The sequence below is a fragment of the Artemia franciscana genome, chromosome 9 (genome assembly GCF_032884065.1).
Source record: "Artemia franciscana chromosome 9, ASM3288406v1, whole genome shotgun sequence".
NCBI classification, from domain to species: domain Eukaryota; kingdom Metazoa; phylum Arthropoda; class Branchiopoda; order Anostraca; family Artemiidae; genus Artemia; species Artemia franciscana.
Genome location: NC_088871.1, coordinates 18,779,492 through 18,802,377, shown reverse-complemented (window position 1 = coordinate 18,802,377; position 22,886 = coordinate 18,779,492). Strand labels below are relative to the sequence as shown.

The 22,886-nt window shown below is 35.6% G+C and overlaps 1 protein-coding gene across 2 annotated transcripts in view; it reads left to right on the top strand.

Annotated features, from left to right (window-relative positions):
- Positions 1–22,886, top strand: part of LOC136031100 (aldehyde dehydrogenase, mitochondrial-like) — a 63,589-nt gene that overhangs the window by 23,282 nt on the left and 17,421 nt on the right. For both annotated transcript variants that reach the window (XM_065710400.1, XM_065710401.1), the window contains exons 6-10: positions 9,262–9,446; positions 10,684–10,834; positions 14,082–14,218; positions 17,800–17,964; positions 22,337–22,494. In XM_065710400.1, the coding sequence (XP_065566472.1) occupies positions 9,262–9,446; positions 10,684–10,834; positions 14,082–14,218; positions 17,800–17,964; positions 22,337–22,494 (796 nt within the window). The remainder of the gene's footprint in view (positions 1–9,261; positions 9,447–10,683; positions 10,835–14,081; positions 14,219–17,799; positions 17,965–22,336; positions 22,495–22,886) is intronic.

The window sequence follows — 22,886 nt, the reverse complement described above, 5'->3', positions numbered from 1 at the left end:
TTATGCTTTAGTTATTTGATTTGTGAAATATGCTTTTTAGGTAGAGGAGGAAAATTTAGAAAGTGAGTCTTGTAATAGAAAAAAAACCATGCGTTACGTAGAACCAGTTAAAATGAAGTAGTCGCATACCAAGCTTATTACGCCAAAATCAGGTTTATTAACATGTGTCTCTCGCCAGGCACCGCAGTACAATGCGTTGTTTGATAGAGGAAGGATAAGTAAGAAAATGGACAATTAAATATCCTATTTTACTTAATTCTATAACCTTTTAGTTCAAAGTTTTTCGAACCTTTTAGTTCCGAAAGTTTTGAAACTAGATAGCCAAAAACACCATGGAAATCATAATCAATAATACTTTGATGGATCTAACCTTGTGTTATGATACCAGGTAGTCGTAATTGTTAGGACTGTATAGCCTACTATTAGCTGTTATTTTTAAAAATCGAAAGAAATTCACTAAACATTCACTAGAATGAATTCTAGTAGATGGTATTCACCAGAAGAATGTGATATGAAGTAATGAAAAGAAACGAAGAATTATGTGAAAACCCAATTAATGAGGCTATTCATGTACCTTTATATTTTGGCATGATGAATATAGGCTAGAATAATCATTACTTTCCGCACTCTTGATATATATTCTTTGGTGAGAATAACTTTGACTTATGAAGCTAATATTTGTACCCAGAAGAGGAAAAAGGATACTATAACAACATTCCCTCCTCCCGAATTACAACAAAAATATGTACTTAGTTTTTTAATGGCTGCATACTTGGGCTTTCCTTGAATAACTATTCTGGGTATGGCCCTGAAATACGTGACGGTCTGAAGAAAAAGGACCTGCGACTATTCAGCGCCTAAAAACTACAGTATAAAGTTTAGCCTAGAATTTAGAAGTCAACGAAGACTTTTTCTAATGTTATTTTGAATTAGAAGCCTATGTTCTTAGTCAGTGTATATAATGCCAGAATTTTGCTGTATGCATAGGCAACAAGTTTTGAATTTATCATTGAGAAGCTTTAAATAAGTGGTTCCCAAAGTGGACGGTTCTACTTCCTGGTAGATGCCGCGCCGTTACAGGGGATCGGTGATGGTCATTGGTGGGTTCTGGTGATTACAAATAGTTTCTGATAGGTGCATTGGAAATAGTTAATTGTGGTGAATTAAGATTGTTGCTGGCTTAAATCAAGCCTAAGACTACTTTATTATTAGCAGCATACCCAATTCGGCCTTCATAAAAAGATGATTTCGAATCTTTTTCCATATTAACTTTCTGTTCTGAGTTCATAGATGGTTTCATTCTTTTGAACATCTACGTTTCTAAAGTACACCTTTCTTTATTTTGCGACAAACTTGGAAACATCAGTACTACCTTGTTTAGTTCCAATTAGAATTAAAAGAGTTAATATCCAGGCGGACGCTGATTAAGATGTTTATTATGAAGGAGGGGGAGGGAGAGATTGATCAAATAAGTTTGAGAACCCCTGCTTTAAATAAACGTTCATAGCCAGGAATAGAGTAAAACAGGAACTTTGATTACAGTCACCGTGTTTTAATAGTAAAAAGGTATAGACCAAAGGGAGTATCGCTAACTTTTTAAAAAATGAGCTTTTATGCTTATAAGAGTAACCTAACAGTTGCTTATCAATTGAGTGGCAATATGCTTCTTAAACGATACAGGTTTCTTTTTAAATTTTTATAAACCTTAGATCACTACCTTTCTATTTTATAAACATAATTAAAATTTATATAGCGAAGGGTAAATATTTTGCTTAAGACTTTGAATCAATTAAAAAGCCAGATTGTAATGTTTCACTTAATATCAGAGAACCTTTATTAAAGGGAAATGAGAAAACAAATAGAATGAGCATAAAACATATTAGGCAAAAACATAAAAAGATAAAAACTTTGAGTATATCACAAAAGAGAGAATAATTAATGAAAAAACTCACCTCTGAAAGTTTTTAGTTGTCTATCAAAAGTGCTGATTAGATCTTATAATGGGAACACAGTCTACACAAACACAGTGAAAATAATATTCTAATCAAGCTGAATGCACATGTCTATTCTAATCTGTGCAGCAATTAACAGCTATGCGGGAAGAATAATCTCTTCCTTTTTGAAGTTCTAACAAAACGAAGCAAGCTTTTTCTATAAAAATCTTACGCTCAACCTAAGCTAAAAAATAAGCACAGGTTAAAAGTCTTTTAATATAAGCCATATTAAAGGGCTTTTAATTCTTTCATATTAAAGGGCTATAATCGTATAATTTATGCTGTTCTTATAACCTGTAACTTATATCATATAATTAAGGTTGAATTGCTATCCTGGATCTTATGCCGCTGCTCTTATATAATATGCTGCTCTTATAACCTTTAACCGAATTGTACTAAGATTTTTATTCCTTTTGCTGTCTTGTTAAGTTTTACCTGTTCTTATGTGCTTTCGTGTCTTCATTTATTTCTTATCGTTTACTTCAAAATCCATGGTTCCCAAGAACAATCGTATATACTACATTGTGAAATGAAGCCATGTTACTCAACTGCATATCGTAATATTTGCATATTTTTACTTATTCAAATTATCGGCATAAGTGTTGTCCTAATAAGTATTATCATTTGATTTTTGTTTTTTTATTTGAACATATTTTTATTAGAACTCCTTTGGATTATTCTAAGATAAAACGTTCAGGTGCATTGATTTAGAGATAAAGCCCACCAACAATTTTGAAATTTCTCTCCACAATTTAAATTCAGATATTTTTATAAAATATACTATTTTTCGATGAATTTTAATCTTAACTGTAGTCTCCAAAGTGTATATCGCTCAATTTTTGTGTAAAGTAGTTCTGATCAAATAGTAATGAAGCAATTAAGTTTTGTTAAAACCGGATCAACAATACAATAAATTAGCGGTTATGTTTGTTTATTCAGCCTTAAAACTTATGTCTGATTATTCAGCGTAAAAAGTTTCAAATATCCTCGAAAATTTTTAAAATAATTAAGTTGCCAAGTGATGAATTGACTAGTCCCCCCTCCATGTCAAGATCTAAAAGTATGGGCAAAAAAAGAGCCATACTGATATTATCTTGCATTGAGGTTATAAATGATTAATTAATAATTCCTTAAAGGTCTTTTCTAAACTTTTAGAAAAAGGTTTGGCAACTCTTTGCTCTGAAATGATCTTATTTTTGTTTTAATTATATTTTCTATTGCCCAAGGGCTTTTTATGGCACTTGGTATTAACCAAGTGACATATAGCGATCGCAAATTCTGTCTGTAGGTCGGTCGGTCGGTCTGTCTGTCCCGATTTTACTAGTTTAGCCGCTTCCAGATAAGCTAGGACGATGAAATTTGGCAGGTGTATCAGGGACCAGACCACATGAAGTTAGAAATAGTCGTTTTCCCGATTTGACCATCTGGGGGAGAGTGTGGGGCCCGTTAATTCGGAAAAATGGAAAAATAGAAAAATAGAAGTATTTTTAACTTACGAACGGTTGATCAGATCTTAATGACATTTGATGTTAGGAAGGAAATCGTATCTCAGAGCTGTTATTTTAAATCCCGACCGGATCTGATGATATTGGGGGTGGGGGGTGGGGGTGGGAAGGGGAAACCTAAAATCTTGGAAAACACTTAGAGTGGAGGGATCAGGATGAAACTTGGTGGGAAAAATAAGCACAAGTCCTAGATACATGATTGACATAACCGGAACGGATCCGCTCTCTTTGGGGTAGCTGGGTGGGGGGTGGGGGGGTAATTCTGAAACATAAAAAAATGAGGTATTTTTAACTTACGATCGGGTTATCGGATCTCAATGAAATTTGATATTTAGAAGGATATCGTGTCTCAGAGCTCTTATTTTGAATCCCGACCAGATCTGGTGACATTGGGAGGGGGGGAGTTGGGAGGGGGAAACCTAAAACTTGGAAAACACTTAGAGTGGAGGGGTCGGGATGAAACTTGGTGGGAAAAATAAGCACAAGTCCTAGATACATGATAGACATAACCGGAACGGATCCGCTCTCTTTGGGGTAGTTGGGGGGGTTAAATCTGAAAAATTAGAAAAAATGAGGTATTTTTAACTTACGAACAGGTGATTGGATCTCAATGAAATTCGATATTAAGAAGGATATCGTGTCTCAGAGCTCTTATTTTAAATCACGACCAGATCTGGTGACATTGGAGGGGGAGTTGGGAGGGGGAAACCTAAAACTTGGAAAACACTTAGAATGGAGGGATCGGGATGAAACTTGGTGGGAAAAATAAGCGCAAGTCCTAGATACATGATTGACATAACCGGAATGGATCCGCTCTCTTTGGGGTAGTTAGGGGGGGGGGGGTTAATTCGGAAAAATTAGAAAAAATGAGGTATTTTTAACTTACAAACGGGTGATCGGATCTCAATGAAATTTGATATTTAGAAGGATATCGTGTCTCAGAGCTCTTATTTTAAGTTCCGACCGGAAGGTGGGAAGGGCTTTTCCTCCTCAACGCCTCGCTCTTTACGCTGAAGTTTGACTCTTTCTCTCAACTCTTCTTTTTAAAACAGTTAAAAACTTTAGCGTAAAGAGCGGGGCGTTGATGAGGAAGCAGCTCCTTTCATATACGAAGTAATTTCTGTTCGTTTTAAGTTTTAACGTCGCTCCTTACTTTCAGTTAAAAAAACTTTTTTTTTTTTAATTTCTGAACTTTTTTGAATCAATGCATGTTTTGATTTTGGCTCTCCGCAGAGGAATCATTAAAACGAAATTTGCATATTTATTTTGTTTGGCTAAATGGCTTTCTCATAGTTTTGATCGAATGATTTTAAGAAAAAAAGGAGCGGGGGAGGAAGCCTAGCTGCTCTCTGATTTTTTGGTTACTTAAAAAGGCAATTACAACTTTTAATTTTTTTACGAATGTTTTTATTAGCAAAAGATATACGTAACTTATAAATTAACTTACGTAACGAACTTTTTGTATTCTCATGTTTTTATTATATATATGAGGGATTCACCCCGTCGTCAGTACCTCGCTCTTTAAACTAAAGCTTAAATTTTGTCCCAATTCATTAAGAGTGACCCCTGAATCACAAAAGCCGTAGAATAAATAGTTGAAATTACTAAAAATACTTTAGCGTAAAGAGCGAGGTATTAGGAGGAGGTGAGCCCCTCATATGCATAATAATTTCTGTTCGTTTTAAGTTCTAATGCTGCTCCTTACTTCCAGTTGAAAGAACTTTTTCATATTTATTTTTTCATTTTTTTTAATAATGCTAGAAAATTCTGCGCTCCCTTCATGGAAATTTTCTTCCCCCATGACAAATTCCTCGATGGAAAGTTCCCCCAAAACATCTCCCTCTTCTCAACCCCTCCCCCAACCTAAAAAATCCCCCCGAAAACGTCTGTACACTTCCCAATAACCATTACTATATGTAAGCACTGGTCAAAGTTTGTAACTTGTAGCCCCTCCCAGGGGGTCTGTTGGGGAGTAAGTCGTCCCCAAAGACATAGATATGAGGTTTTTCGACTACGCTGAATAAAATGGCTATATCAGAATTTTGATCCATTGACTTTGGGAAAATAATTAGCGTGGGAGGGGGCCTAGGTGCCTTCCATTTTTTTGGTCACTAAAAAAGGGCACTAGAACTTTTCATTTCCGTTCGCAACATTCTAGGACCACTGGGTCGATACGATCACCCCTGGGAAAAAAAACAACAGGAAACAAATAAACACGCATCTGTGATCTGGCAAAAAATGCAAAATTCCACATTTTTGTAGATAGGAGCTTGAAACTTCTACAATAGGGTTCTCTGATACGCTGAATCTGATGGTGTGATTTCGTTAAGATTCTATTACTTTTAGGGGGTGTTTCCCCCTATTTTCTAAAATAATACAAATTTTCTCAGGCTCGTAACTTTTGATGGGTAAGACTAAACTTGACTAAACTTATATATTTAAAATCAGCATTAAAATGCGATTCCTTTGATATAGCTATTGGTATCAAAATTCCATTTCGTAGAGTTTTGGTTACTATTGAGCCGGGTCGCTCCTTACTACAGTTCGTTACCACGAACTGTTTGATATCCCGACCGGATCCAATGTCATTGTGAGGAGTTGGGGGGGGGGAATCTCGGAAAAGGCTTAGAATTGAGGAATCGGGATGACACTTGGTGGGAAAAATAAGCACAAATCCTAAATACGTGATTCACATAACTGGAACGGATCTGCTCTCATTGGGGGACTCGGGGGGAAGGTTAATTTTGTTACAATGAGGTATTGTAACTTACGAAGGAGTGATTGGATCGAAATGAAATTTCATATTTAGAAGGACCTCGTAACTCAGATCTCTTATTTTAATTCTCGACCGGATCCAGTGTCATTGGGGGGAGTTGGGTGGGGGAACCGGAAATCTTGGAAAACCCTTAGAGTGGAGAGATCAAGATGAAACTTGGTGGGAAGAATAAGCACAAGTCCAAGATATGTGACTGACACAACCGGACCGGATATGCTCTCTTTGGGGGGTTGGGGGGGGGAGTAATTGAGGAAAATTAGAAAATATGAGGCATTTGTAACTTGGAATGGTTGATCAGATCTTAATGAAATTGGATATTTAGAAGGATCTTGTGCTTCAGAACTCTTATTCAAAATCACGACCAGACCAGGTTACATTGGGGGGAATTTAAAGGGGGAAACTGGAAATCTTGGAAAACGTGAAAATTGAGGTTTCTTAATCTTACGAATGGGTGATTGGATCTTAATGAAACTTGATATATAGAGAGATCTTATGTCTCAGATGCCCCATTTTTATTTCGAATTGGATCCAGGGACATAGGGGTTGGGGGGGGGGGGTGGGGGATGGAAATCTTGGAAAACACTTAGAGTGGAGTGATCGGGATGAATCTTTATGGGAAGAATAAACTCAAGTTCTAGATACGTCATTGACATAATTGTAACGGATCCGCTCTCTTTGGGGGAGTTGGGGGGAGGGGGTGTTAATTCGGAAAAATTAGAAAAATTAAGGTATTTTTAACTTAAGAACGGGTGACCAGATCTTAATGAAATTTGATTTTTAGAAGGAACTCATGTCTTAGAGCTCTTATTCTAAATACCGGCCAGATCTGGTGACATTGGGGGAGTTGGAGGGGTAAACCAGAATTCTTGGAAAACGCTTCGAGTGGAGAGATCGGGACGAAACTTGGTGGGTAGAATAAGCAAATGTAGATATGTGATTGACGTAACCGGACTGGATCCGCTCTCCTTGGGGGAGTTAGGGGGTCCAGTGCTTTGGGGAGTTTGGTGCTTTTGGATGTGCTAGGACGATGAAAATTGGTCTTTCTCCGTTTCGACCATCTGGGGGGGGGGGTTGAAAGGAGAGGAAAAATTAGAAAAATGAGGGATTTTTAACTTACGAGTGGGTGATCGGATTTTAATAGATTTTGATATTTTGAAGGACCTTGTGTCTCAGAGCTCTTATTTAAAATACCGAATGGCATTAAGCCTCTGATTTTTCTTCTAAATCAATCTATTGATTTTTAGAATTTTGCTAGAGCTCATGCCATATAAGCTCTTGGCTCTTTGCTCTTCCGACCTCGTAACAAGTGCCATATGAGCTCTTAGCTCTTGTTATGGATACTAAAGAATAAGGTTTGAAAGTATATATGTCTAAACGTCATAAAAAAGACTCATTTGTGATACAGTGTCAGAACTTGTTTGCCAGTCTTGTCATATAGCGATATTTTGCTAATAACAATTGCTTTGCTATGAGAAACGTACAGCAATAAAAACTAGCTATTTTTAAATAGGTATTTATTTATTTATTTATTGAACACTCATCATTCACATAACACTAACTCTTGTCATGGCAATGACTTGTGGAAAAAAAGATACTGCACGATATAAGGTCATTACACAGACATTCATATTCTGATTTCAAGTATTTGGAATTGACCTAACTCAATATCTATTAGCTGGTGTGTGGGAAACACTAATGTCAAATACGTGTTAGGAGTGCAGTTTAAAAACGAAGATTCATAAAATATTGTTAATAATTATTAACAGAAAGAAAGACAATCAATAATGGTAAAACAAAATTATTTCCAGTATTTTCACTTCAGTGTATCATATTTTTTATCTGGTAATTTACCCGTTTTGTTGTTACGCTAATTTACTACCGAAGAGCAATGCTAGACGAACTTAGATATATGGCTAATTAGAGATATAAAATGATCCTACTAAAACCGGTACAGTGGGCCCGAGCCTTCTGATTGGTTGGAAGCAAAGTTTAAGCTATTTTATTCCATGCTTACGTAGAAAAATAGTTCCCATTAAGTTCATTTAACAGGTTTTTACGGCATCAAAAATGAATCCTGGAAATAAAATCCCAGTCAGAGTTATGAGCGCTAATCGCTACCCGAGTGGTTAGCGCTCTGGACTTGAACCCATGAGGTCAGGGGTTCGAATGCTGGTTATTTGGTTGGGAACGGAGGTGAATGGTGTGACCCTGTAAGCTCAGCCAGAAGCGACCCAGCTCTAAATGGGTACCTGGATGAATCTGGGGGTAAAAACACAGGAAACTTCGGATGATTCGCCCCCAACCACGCATTGCACTCCCGGCCGAAGGCATCGAATCTGAAGACCGGTACCTATGCAGCGCAGACCATTGGTCAGCATGAGAAAAAGTTTTCTTTTTTATTCCTCCATTCAATGAATATAATGATGTATCCACTAAATAGATTTCTTATAGAATTTTAATTGCACATGGCTATCGTATTATACATAATCTTTGATAACAAATTTGTTTTGGGAATTCTGAACCATAACCACTGCACTATCGATATAAGGATCATGTGAAGGCCTTTCCCCTAACAGTGAGATCTTGAGCCCATTTCTTTCCAAAAGAAGAGTTGAAACTCCCTAAACAATGGAATTATAATAATTATTATTTGCAAAGTATAATACCTACCTTTTCTAACACTAAAAATTGATTAATGGCTACATGAAGAAAAATATTTTACTCTTTGTAGTTCAGTAGTTTAAGAGATTGCTAAATACCTTAGTTGGAGTGGGAGGAATTGTAGAGAAAGATAAATGTATTTAATAGCTTGTGACGAATACTTTTAATTTATTGCTAATTTTGTCAGTTCTAATCTAGACATCCTGAAGAACTTTCTTGAAAGGTTGGTTTTAGTTAAATGGGAAATACCTAACTTTTTGGAAACCAAGCTCCGAAAATCTCGCAACCCTTGCCAATACGATCTTCATTGGAATTTCCTTTTTAGGTAATGTGGTTGTAATGAAACCAGCCGAACAAACGCCTTTGACTGCTTTGTATGTTGCTCAGTTAATAAAAGAGGCCGGTTTTCCAGCTGGTGTTGTGAACATTGTGCCTGGTTTTGGTGCTGCCGGTGCTGCCATATCCGAGCATATGGATGTAGATAAGGTGGCATTCACCGGATCAACAGAGGTACTTCTATTTCTCTCTCTCCTTATTTTGTCCTCCCTACCTACCATCTGTCTATTTCTCTCACCCTCCCTTTCCCTTCTCTCCCACTATATTCTTTCGCCCTCCCTCCATCCTGCGTTTTCCTTTCCCAGTGACTCTCCATCTCTTGTTTTCCCCCTTCTTCTATTTCCTCACTTATGTCTCCCTTCACCTCTCTATCTCTTCTCCTACCCAATTTTTCTTTTTCTCGATATCTTTCTCTCTCCCTTCCTCCATTCCTTTCATCTCTGTCTCTTTCTCTTTATTTTCCTCTCCCTCCCTCCTTATCTATCTACCTCCTTTTTCGCTGTCCCTTTTTGTACGATAGTATACCCAGAACCAGCCTAAGAGCCATGCACTAAAAGTAACACTATGTAAGTCATAAAAAAAAACCTTTGCACGAGCAAACAGCAACGAATAAATTGATATAGGTCAATAGGTACAAAAATATAGATTGTAAACACACGAAGCTGTTTAAGCAAGTTGAAATAGAAGGTATATAAGGCCCCAAACCGGTTTTGCTTTGGAAAATCTTTTAAGTTGGTACAGTTTTATTAGTGTGTAATTTGATTTTCTCGATTTAAGAAGTAATATTTATTTTTATAATTCTGTTGATTAATTGTTTTCATGGATGTTTTCAACACATGTTGAAAGACAAATGTATAGGATCAAATTTGTGAATTTCGTTTGAACATCTACATTACTTTCGTTCGAGAAGATAATCAGGATAAACACAACAGAAAATAGGTCGAAAAGAAAAATTTGTGAATTTCTATGGACCGTATGGGTTTCTGGTAAACATTTTTTATTATTTGGATATATGGTGAAAAAGGAAACCTGGAAACACCAGCGCTTTGTCTGAAATGCATAAATATATTGCATGTTTCGAAGTTTTGAATTTTAATACAATGTCGACGTAATTGCAAAAAAAGACCCAACAATAGTGACATGAAAGTTGGAATGTAAAATTTTCAGATAACTTCGTGTTGTTGTAGAATTCTTTTTTGTGTGTTGTCAACCCCTACTAGATTCTATGAATTTTTTGCTCTGATTATTGTTAGAATTTTTTTCTGATAGTGTAATAAAATATACTTAACACTACTTGGATTCCGTAGGAATTACGAGTATAGTGCGTTCAGCAATGTTTTTTTTACTATCTTATATTTTTTGGAATGCCAGAAACGGTATAGGTTATCAGATTATTCTTACGTATTCACAGGTTGGTCATAGGATACAACAAGCTGCAGGGCGGTCAAATTTAAAGAGAGTCACCTTAGAGCTTGGGGGAAAGTCGCCGTGCATCGTACTGAAAGACAGCGATATTGCAACTGCCGTAGATCAAGCCCATTTTGGTCTTTTCTTTAATCATGGTTAGTTTTCATTATGGATTTTCTTGCCTTGTGTCTATTTTAGCTTCTCTTATACTATATGCGAAAATAGAAATTAAGGATGGTTATTTGGTATTACAACGCCATGTCCTAAAATGATGAAAATTACTGCTAAGGTTTGAAAAATTGGTAGGCTACTTTCCATTGTTATTTAGAGAATGTTACTAAGACGTATACTGCAAAGCATGCTATATTTTGATGTAACTAAGTAACATAAATGTATGCTACTTTTTCATTGTCATTTCAAGAATGTTGCTAAAACATATCTCCCACCCACTTCTTTTTGTTGCAAGCTAAAAAAAGACAATCAAATTAATGGCACCATCTTTTTTTTTACCATAACTCAAGAAAAAGCAATGAATGTAGCCTTTTTAATGTAGCTTTTTTCTTATCATAAATGGTGCTTTTCATTTTGAAAATATAACTAAAACATATCTCTTACCTACTTCTTATTGTTACAAGCTAAAAGAGACAAACAATCAAATTAGTGACACCATCTTTTTTCCACCATTCCTTAAGAAATAGCTTTAAATTTAGCTTTTTTATTGTAGCTTTTTCTATTATAGATGTGTTTTTTTTCAATGTAGCTTTTTGTCATGAACCTGAGTTTTTTTTATTGTTATTTCAATAATGTAACTTCTTTTTGTTGTAAGGAAATAACTTTCGAACGGCAAAAGTGTTTAATTTATGGTACTTCTAGCACTAGTGATGTATGGAGAGCACAATTTTCTCTTTAATTATTTAATTTTTGATGTGGTATTTTATAGTTATGAAATAAAATGCGTCTTTTGTCCACTTGTTTTAAGCTATAAAAAAAGAAGAAGAAAGAAACAATAAAATTAGGAGGAATATCTTCTATTTTTTAACATTCTTCATTAAAATATTTTTACGCAATTTTTTAAATTGGAAGTTTTAAAATTTTGAGACAAAAGCTCCCAAAAAGTGGAGCACTCAAAATGACAAAGCAATTCCAAATACCAATATGATTCTTGAAAATGTGTTCCCCGAAAAGTGATTGTGCATTCATAAAAGAAAGGATTTTGACTCGTAAATGATAAAGAAAATTCGATCACAAATCGAAAATAAATTACTTTGGACCTGATTTTTTCACAGACGACCACCACGAACCATCCCTGGATGTATTTCTTAACAATGAAACAACGCTTTCACCTTGCGGTATGGAGCGTAAAGACTATTTATGCAGATACCTAGCCTGGACGCATAGAAAACGTAATTACAACTAATCCTAAAATGTCAAGATAGTAACTCTATCGGAACCCAAGTTCAAAAGCTTTGTATGTAAATGTGCTGATGGATATGAAGTCATCTTCTCTGAAAAATGAGGAGGCGTGCTGGAGTTGCCCTAATTGTAAGCAAATTTGCTAAGATACCAATGTTCGAGTTTTATGCTGAAGGATGTAAGGATGCTAAAAACCACTTCGCTAGTTTCCAGTCGAAATCGACCACTAAAGCTACTTATGTCTGACAACTGAGGCTGATGATTCCACGAAAGATTCGGTCTGTTTTTAATTAAATGGTCGAGTTCAGTCTGTAGCTGAACATGGTAGCTTCGTTAAAGGTGGAGATTTCAACACCAAAGTCGGTGTGATTGCAGCTATGTACAAGGGTTAATTGACCTGCACCGTCTTGGTGAAATAAATGATAATGGAGTGCAATTAATACAACTTTTTGTTCTCCTTGGTCTAATTGCTGGTGGGTTGTGGTCATCGCATCGCGATGTACACAAATATACATGATCCTCACCTGATGGGGCTATATGGAAATTGACACTCTTTTTAGAAAGCAGCACAGACGCTGTCTACAAGCTGTTCGATTTCATGGGCCGAAGCGCACAATGACCATCCGCTAGTGATTGCTGATTCTAAACCAATGGTGAATACTATTGCATGGTTTAAAAAGACTATGAAAGTGTTTGATATTCATAAGTTCTCGGTAAACAAGTGGGTGAATCGTATTGTTTTGCCTTTTCTAATAAATTTGTAAGTTTAACATGTATGAAACGGCTGTCCCAGTTGACGATAAGTTTAGATAATAGTGGATCCTATAAGAAGAGCCGCTGAAGAGTCAATTGGTAGGCTAATTGTTTCCGAGGAAAGAAGATATTGATGACAGATGTAGACAATAATTTCATGGAGTAATAAATTTTCCTCCCCCTGGTAATACCATAGACCCTCCATTCATATTGCCACTCTTCGGAATGAATATTAGCGTTGAAACTATTATTTTACTGGACGTAAAAACCATAAGATGAAACCAATAAAAACTGCAGAGCTCCTGGAGCTGACGGTCTTCAGCCTGAACTTTTAATATGATTTACAAATTAACCTTAATGACCTGATGGAACGGTTCCAGGTCCATTTTAGTATGGGACCTGGTTGCATCCTTTTTCTTGTTCTCTCCACGATTCTCATTGACTACATACTTTGGACATGTCACTTTATTAGAGGAATACAGTTGGACAAAAGCTTCCCTGTCTTTCATGGGGATTTTTTGGATGATATTGTGCTCCCCTTTTATACAAGAGAACAAAAGAACATTGTAGTGCTCTCAATTGCAGTCGAATGATGAGTTTGCAATTGCTACATGCATTGCTTATGTAAGCAGTGCTTCTACCAAAAGCTATGAAAAAATCGTGATAAGTCTGAATATTCTCTAAAGCCGAAGCTCTGAATCGTAAATAGTTATGTCTTCTCTGTACTAATTTAGGCTAGCTATGGGAGACATAGACATTGACAAAATAGTTTGAGGAGCAGTTAGAAAGCTTCAAGAGCAACTGCCTCTGGTGCATTTTGGGAATCCACTAGTCTGATAGAACTACTAACATATCCATACGTGAAAGGACAAAGACGCCGTTAATGGCTCAGAAAATAGTAAGTAATAGGTGCTATATGAGGGCACATGGTCCGTATGCGCGATGTCAGGTTCCTTCATCAAGATTGATGATATATCCCCGGCATCAGAAGGTGTGGACGGTAGAAAGGGACGCTTGACCGATTTCTAGAGAAGGATGCCACACTAGCGGGAACATCTTTGGAAGGTCAGTAGCTCCCAGCTCTGCAAAAATCGCCGTGAAGAGGCACTATAAAGCTCTTTGATAGCCAAATTAGTAAAAATTATGTTCGATATATTAAACGTCTGAATAAGTAGTGTCTTTTCAATCTTTCTTGTTATAAATTTGTGAAAGTAAATTTGACTTATGTGTTGTTAGGTCAGTGTTGCTGTGCAGGCTCTCGCACGTTCGTGGAAGAAGCCATCTATGATGAATTTGTAGAAAGATCTGCTGAAAAAGCAAAACAGAAAACACTTGGAAATCCGTTTGATCTTAGAACTGAACAAGGACCACAGGTAAGTTTAAAAGCTCATTTGGCTGAAATACTCATCATATATAATGAGTGATATCAGCGATCATCATTTAGCTTCAGTTTCTGTTTTAATAATCTATTTTCTGCCCGTTTTACAACAATTAAGACAAATAAGTGGATGAAAAAAATACAGAAAAAAAATATGGAGATACAATACACACTTTAATATGCACTGATATTATACACTCATTTAAAAAGTATAGAAATGCACTATTTACACTACCTTACTACTTCAGTACAAGACGAGTTAAAGGTGAGTCAGCAAGGAATTGCATGTTGCATGCTCAATTATTTCATACCAACTACCAACAAAATTATTTGAAAACCACAAGGATGAACTTAACAAAACTTTGGCAACTTGTAATAATTGGCCCGCAGCTGTCAAACGAATATTCTAACGAGAGTCGGTTTACAAGCGCTATTTCTAAAGCGTGCTGCTTTTCAGGAACATTTTAGAAGAGACCAAGGCACATTTTCCATGATAAGCCCTATGGTAGATTTGGCCGTAGGACCATAATCAATGCCTAGGTACCTTAAACGATCCGATTCATTCATTACAAAACCTTCAGTATGTAGCGAGGTAGAAAAACGATACTTTGTAGCCTTGTTAATACTGAGCCGAGTGGTTAGCGCAATGGAATTGAAATCCTGAGAACAGGGGTTCGAGTCCTGGTGTCGCTGGTTATATGGTATGGAACAGGGATAAATGGCGTGACTCTGTAAGCTTAGCCAGAGTCGACCCAGCTCTAGATTGATACCTGGAGAAACCTGGGGGCAAAGCACGGGAAACGTCGGATGATTTGCCCCCAACCACGTATTGCACAACCAGCCAAAGGCAGTGAATCAGGAGATTGGTAACTACGCAATGCAGATCATATAGTCAGTATGCCAATAAGTTTTTTTTTTATCAATAAACTTCTGAAGTTCAACAACCCTAGTAAGGTCATCCCATAAAATGGAAATAGAAAAGCTAAATAGCAGTAAGTCGTCAGCAAATGACAAATAATTAAAATAAATCTGTAAATAGATTTTTAATTGAATAAATCTCTGAAAATGTTTGATTAAATTGTTTATTACATAATAGACAAATAAGTGATTTAAATAATAGATTATTTTGCTCTAAATGAATAAATAGCATGTTAAAACATTATAAAATGACTGCAATAATTGACTTAGGCTCAATGAGCTTCCAAAAGGTGAGACAATAATAAAATGTTTTCAACTTAGTTGTGTTGCGAGAGCAACACTTCGGTTTTGTCGTTTGTTTTTTTTTTTTTTGTTTTTTTTTTGTTCATGAGATATACCAGTTTCAAAGTTTAAAGGGCTTGACAAGTTCAGTAGTAAAGTACACACTGAAACCAAAAATATCCCGATACAGAAATGATATTTCTGTGCTATTTAATATCAGATGTGCCTCTTAAACTTTAAAAGTTCTCTCATTGCTATAGAAATTAGAGTTTATCCTTGTCTCCTTTCTAAATGATGACGTTAGAAACTTGGCCTACTGTAAAAGGTCAACTTTTGAACTAAAACAGGTAGATTTTTTTTTTGACGGCAGTCGATAGCTCTTGATGAGCTGATCAAAGTATTTGTCATCCATTTTTTGGTAGAAAATTTCCTTCATATTTGACAGTTTAAAGGGGTTGACAACCTCAGTAGTAAGGCACACTGTAACCAAAAATAGGCCGATGCCAATTGTGAGACATATAGGGGAGTTTTAAGCAACAGTCGGCTGTTAGCTCATAATCATGTTCGACAATGAGGGGCTCGCAACATTTGCTAGTTGGCGTACCTATTATTTGTTTCCGGTGTATTTGATCGTAAGACCAATTTGGTTCCAGTGCTAAGACATGTAGGGGACTTGTAAGTAATAATCGACTGTTAGGCTACAATCATCTTCAGCGATGAGGGGTTTGTAACTTTTGCGAGTTGGTGTACCTAGTATTTATTTTGAGATACTTAGAGATTAACAGCTTAAGCGTTTAATCGAAGCGAGGAAACAAAACCAAAGTGTTGCTCTCGCAACACTACTCGGCAAAGCCGAACAAAGGCTGCCGTAACACCTCACGTTGCCCATGTAACGTATATCTAGTTTTACTTCCTATTCCTTTTTCATCTACGCATGATCAAAGGTTTTTTTTTTTACATATTCTAAAAGTCTTATTTTTTCTAAATACCTTCTCATTTATTTGATCATGGTAAGTATAACTTACAAATAAGTATTTACAAGATACTTTTCTATTATATTTCGTGTTTTTATGATCACTAACTCGTGCTTTTGGTGTAAATATGAAAAGGGAAAATGCCCTTAAAATGTTCGACACTGAAGTTGTTTTTCTCAGAATTACTAATTTGCACTTTATGAAAATTTGATTTTGTATTGCTATGTTGTTGTTTTTTTTGGGGGGAAGGGGCCGTTGTGCAGTGTACCTCAAATTGAGCTGTTATATACTTCAAATGCGTAGAATTTGAAAAAGTTGTATGTAACAGTTGTGGGCTAAGCATTAAGAATGATTCATATGTAAGCATTGGATGCTATACAGCCTGTCAGATTTTGTTAGTCTGTTTTGGAAGCGAGATATCTAAAATTCTGGTGTTTGGTCGAAAAAATTCGAATCAAAATACGTTTATGGTTTCGGTATATTAATGGCTGCTCGATAGCTCTGTATCTGAAATAAAAATTAACTAGACCCTCCTTTTCTAGCTGTAAATTTCTGTAATTCTGCTGCAATGCCGAATTAGTCGTAGTACCATAAAACTGAAAAGAATATTCAAATCAAGAGACTGCTAACTGGTTGCACGAGGCCTTCTTACTAGTGATAGTGCCAAGGAGCCCCATACCATTGTTAAAAAATTAATGGCTTGATGTCAAGAGCGTTTAACCGTGGTAGATATTGGCTAAGTTGCTCCGCACTGTTTTTGATGACTGGATCGTCAGATTCTCAAGGAGGTTATTTTTGAGCAGCGCTTTACAGATTTGTCAACAACTTATAGTTTTGGAGACTTATGGTGCCAAATTACTGACATAGTGCTGAAACACATCATAATAGATTTTATTTTTCAATGATAGGTAACAGTTCCTAATATCTTTCAGACAGAGTAAATCAAATTAGTGCTTTAAGTGATGGAACTTTATTCAAATCAAATCACGTGCTCATAGAATTTTACAATTTTTTGATCTTAGAAATTTTACACAAGCTACTTTTTTTCGTTAATAAAAGATAAATTTTCGTAATCCTTAAGAAAAGTACTTTTTTTTACTATAAGTTCTCCTCCTATTAAGTATCAAATTTGACTTTCCATTTGGTGTTCATTAATATTTTTTACTGGAACACGGAATCAACTGGAACTTGACTTACACGAGTATGTCCTTGGAACGTGAACATGAAGTCTTTAAGATTTCCTCTTCAAATACAACTTAAAAATAATAATGGACCACTCCGTTTCTTTTTTTTTGTAGAATTTTCCAATTTGTAGTTTTTTTTACATAGTTCGTATTAACTGTCAAAATTTGATCTCGGTCTAAGATTGAATACAGGAAATATGACTTGACTCTTGTTTCAGATTGACGAAGAACAAATGGCTAGGATCTTATCGCTGATTGATTCTGGCAAACAAGAGGGTGCAACACTTTTGGCTGGTGGAGGAAGACACGGAGACAAAGGCTTCTTTGTCCAACCTACCGTCTTTGCTGATGTCCAAGATAACATGCAAATTGCTCGAGAAGAGGTAAACTTTTGCTTTGTAGTTGGATTCCTAAAGGTCATTTTGCTTTGGTTACCACTGACCTGAGAAAAAAATATCTAGAACTATCTCTAGACTAAATCTCTAGACTATCATAAGATCAGATAAAGATCACTAAAGCAAAATCTACCAGCATAATATTCCTTGCCCTTCCTCTCCCGCTGTAAAGAAAATTAGTCAATTAAACCAATCAATGAATTTATTGTCAAAATAGACAAAAAAAAAAAAAATTCATACTTCTGGCCTCACAAAAGGCTCTATACCCTGTGTATGTAGGGGAACATCTAAATCAACATACAAAAACAACATTCAAATGATAAAATGTCTCCCACCATTTAAAATCAGCCGAAACAAAGCTACTAGAGATGCTGAGATGCTGTACACCAGGCAAACACAACTCACAATAAAAATTTCTAACCCATCCTAGAAAAAAATATTATTAAACATAATTCGTCTAGACATTACACTATTTTTTAAATTCGTTTAAGACAGTGGTTCTCAACCGGGGTCCACGTGGACCCCTAGGGGTGCATGTAATATTCCTGGGGGTCCACAGGCAAAACACAAGGAATTGGGGGTCCACAATGATATTTTGGGGGTCCATGAAAAAAACCAACTCAGAACGCTCTTTATTTTAAAAAATTCAATTTCTACTGTAATTTACATTATTTTGAAAAACATATATTAATAATTCTTTCATTATTTTTTTGTACTTTCTTTTGACTTATATTTTCACCCATCAGTCAGTGGCAAGAACAAGCGAAGGTGAAAATCTTTTAACTTCTCTCATGAAGTAGGCGGTGAGCTTTGATCTTTATTTTTAAGCAGATATTTCCTTCCCAATGCCCGGTACCTAACCATAGATCTGCAACGACTTATCTATTACCCGTTGGTCAGTGGTAAGAGCAAATATCATAATCTTTCAACATATCTTAGGAAATGATGGTTTCCTGGCATCATATGAAATAAGCAAAATAATTGTAAAGGCCGGAAAACCCCATAATATTGGTGAAACAGTAATTGTACCCGCAGTTTCTGCTATAATTTCGTCAGTTATGAAACAAAATGCAATTGAAATTACTAATTCCATCCCTTTAAGCAACTCTTCTGTGTCACGACGCATTGATGAAATGGTAGAGGATATAGAAAAACAATTGATAGCTCATTTGCAAGTGAAACAGTTTGCCCTTCAACTTGATGAATCAACTTTAAGAGATAATGAGGCCCTTTTATTAGCATATGTTAGATTTAACAATGAAGGACCCAAAGAGGAAATGCTTTTTGCTAGAAGTCTTACGACAGACAAAAAAGGTGAAACAATTTTTAATGAAGTTGCTACTTATTTCAAGGAAAACAATATCCCACTTAAAAATATAATTGCTTGTGCTACTGATGGTGCACCATCTATGACAGGCAGATACACAGGTTTTATTGCACATTAAAAAAAAAACAGTCCTAGAAGTATATTGTATTCACTATGTGATACACCGTCAACACTTAGTTACAAAGAAAATGAATGCACGTCTGCATGATGCCCTTTCTGTTGTAATAAAAGTAGTAAATCATATTAAATCAAATTCTCTCCAAGACCGCCTTTTTCGTGAATTCTGTAAGCAAAATGGAGAAGAGTTTGAGTGGCTTGTATTACATACAGAGGTGAGATGGCTATCAAAGGGAAATTGTCTTAAGCATTTCATTACACTTTGGGATTCTATTGTTTCCTTTCTTGCTGACACACAACTTGGAGCAAAACTGCTTGCAAATAAAAATGATGTGTTTTACTTATCAGATATATTTGAAAAACTTAATACACGAGGAACGATTCTGATCTGATATCTAGTAAAAGTGCTATTGCTGCTTTTCTAAGAAAACTACACCTGTATAAGAATAATATCAGGCGTCGTGCATTTGAACAGTTTCCTTGTTTAGCCTGTGTTAGCAGCGATTTGCAAGATGAAGATCTTGCATTATATGGTGAATATTTGGAAAATATACATGAAGATATGCAAAATCGGTTTAGAGACCTACTAGGGATGGATATACCGATTTAGGTTTCAATTCCTTTCGAAATATATGTTGCCGAAATAGAATTGTCTTTGCAAGAGCCCCTCATCGAATTACAAAGTGATGAAATAACACGTGCAAAATTCAAAGATGAAAAGTACAATATATGGAAAACAACCGACGTTGCTACAAAGTACCCTTTGCTCTGGGATAAAGCGCAGTTCTACGTTATTGCTTTTCCTATATTATCTTATTGAAGCGGGATTTAGTCGTGTTCCTCAAATGTTATCAAAAGCTCGCAATAGACTTGACATTATGAAAAGGGGCGATCTTCGACTATCATTAACATCGATAGAACCAAATATAAAGAAACTCGTCGAGAAGCATCAACCACAGGGATCTCATTGAATAAACATGCCTTTTCCTTCTTTTTTTAATCACACACTTAATTTCAACTCCTTTTTGTATTCAGTTTACTAAAATAATGTTGGAGTGAATTAAACTACCTGAGGAGATCTACTCTCCATGATTTTGAGTTGCTTGCCCATGGAAGAAACAATGTAATATTGTAGTTATTATCACAATAATAGTAATAATAAAAATAATTATTATGATTATAGTAGAATATTTTATTTGTATTAAACTAGTTTTCGTTTAAAAATAAAGCTTAATCGTATACTATTTCTTTGATAATTAAAACCTTAAAATTTATTTTAGTGAAGAATAGAAAATTGTTCTATGTCCAAAAGCTATGAAGGGGTCCACCAAGATAAAAAGAAGAGAAAAGAGGTCCATGGGTAAAAAAAGGTTGAGAACCACTGGTTTAAGAGTACCAAACGAATGACATTCTCGTGCTGACTCAGGTAGGGTATTCCGAACGATATGATGAACGGTTATCGGGTTGAAATGCCGATGGAAGAAATGAGATGTTAGTATTCCCTAAATTCCAAAGATAATGCGTAGACCAATCATTGACGAAAGATGAAATAGTTTTTTAGGGCAGTGGGAACATCCCCATGGAGTTTAAGAAAAGTGAAAGACGCACCAAAAAGAATGTTAAGTGACTGTAAATCAAATTACTAGTAAACGAAAATTTTTAACCTAATTCAGCTTCGGGTAAGAATTGCGCTTGAAATTTATTATTTTGTTTTTGTGAAGGATTTCTAACTATTTGACCTTAGAAAATACATAGTAAAAAATATGATGAATAAAGGAAAAATCCTATGAGACAGAAGATTTTTGGTAAAATTCTAGTTAATTGACTTCTTGCTATCTCAGAAAGGGTTTAGGTTAGGGAAATGAAACTTTCAGGGATGGGTCTACATGCCAAAGTATGCCCCGGGAAGGTATTTTAAAGTACCCACCTCCACTCCTTCTCCCTCTAGAGGGCCCCTGAAATTTGCCTACATGACAGGTATTCTATACCTATTGAAATTTTGACAAAACAACATTTTACCTTAATTTTCAGTTACTAGTTGCTTTTTCTCTGCCTTTAGTTCTGAAAAATACAATTCCTGCTATTTGAGTAGAATTTTGAGCCATATCAATGTTATTTTTTTTTCAATATTTAAGAAATGTATTTGTATATCTTTAAAACCTTATAAAATGGAATTGAGCAAAGTTATTAAGCTGAAAACAATTTTGTTGTACTTCAATTAAGCAGAAGATCTATTTTGCAAGATTTCACTTTTACAGCACACATATTTTTAAAGGTCGTCAAAGGTCAGGGCCCTCTAGAGGGAGAAGAAGTGGAGATAGTTGCTTCAAAATACCTTCCCAGGACATACTTTAGTCTGTAGATTCATCCCTGAAAGTTTCATTTTCCTAACCTAAACCATTTCTGAGATAGCAAGAAGTTAATTAACTAGAATTTTACCTGATTTTTTTTTTTATCAAGAAGTTCACTCTTGGCAAATACAGATGTCTCTGTAGTGGTCTTTCTTGGCGATGAAGCTGGCCGAAAAGTTATGGGTTAGAGTGCGTCTACATTTGGTGTTTTCTGAAAAACTGAGACGGAAAACTAGGTAGTGTTTACCACCGCTCCTTTTTCTGTTTCTGAGTACGACACAAAAACATGCCAATAAATGGGCCTGCCAAAAATCAGGAAGTGAAGATCATTTTCTTTATTATGGTTCCGTTTTCTGAGAGCCTTATCAAACAATAAATTTGAAAATGGAGTTATGAGACATACCAAAAAAGCCAAAGAGGCTTCCAAAAACTCATAGAAATGGTCAAATGAAGAGACTTGATTACTAATTGAAATCTAGAAGGAAATCTGTATAGATGCAATCTTACCCCAATCAATTCTCTTTTTGACAGTTTTGCTTCTATACTAGTTTCTTTTTTTTTTCAGATCTTTGGACCAGTTCAGCAGATCATCAAGTTTAAAGATATGGACGAACTTATCCGTCGAGCGAACAATACTATCTATGGTTTAGCGTCAGCTATTTTCACAAAAGACATCAACAAAGCCATGTACTTGTCACAAGGAATACGTGCCGGTACTGTTTGGTAAGTAAATAATTAAGCAGATATAATTAATAGCAATTAATAACAAAGAAAATGATTATGAGAATAGCTTTGTTGTAGTTCAGCAGTGTTTAATTTGACAAGTCAGTTTATGCTTGCAACAACTAATTAACTAGTATTATAAATTAGTGTGAACAGTTTTAGCAACTTATATGGCTCGTATAATTGCTTAGAGGCAACATTTGAGGGATGGAGATTTTTACTTTCCTAGGTAGTATTAAAAAGGAAAGTGTCTGCAGTGAAGGTAGAACATCCAGACTTACAGTATTTTTTCACGCTATAACAAATTTTTGAGGAATAGAACCATTAGTCTTGAAACTAATACGCTAAAAGCCACGGTGACGACAATCATCAAGCACGGTTCTAAGACTCGA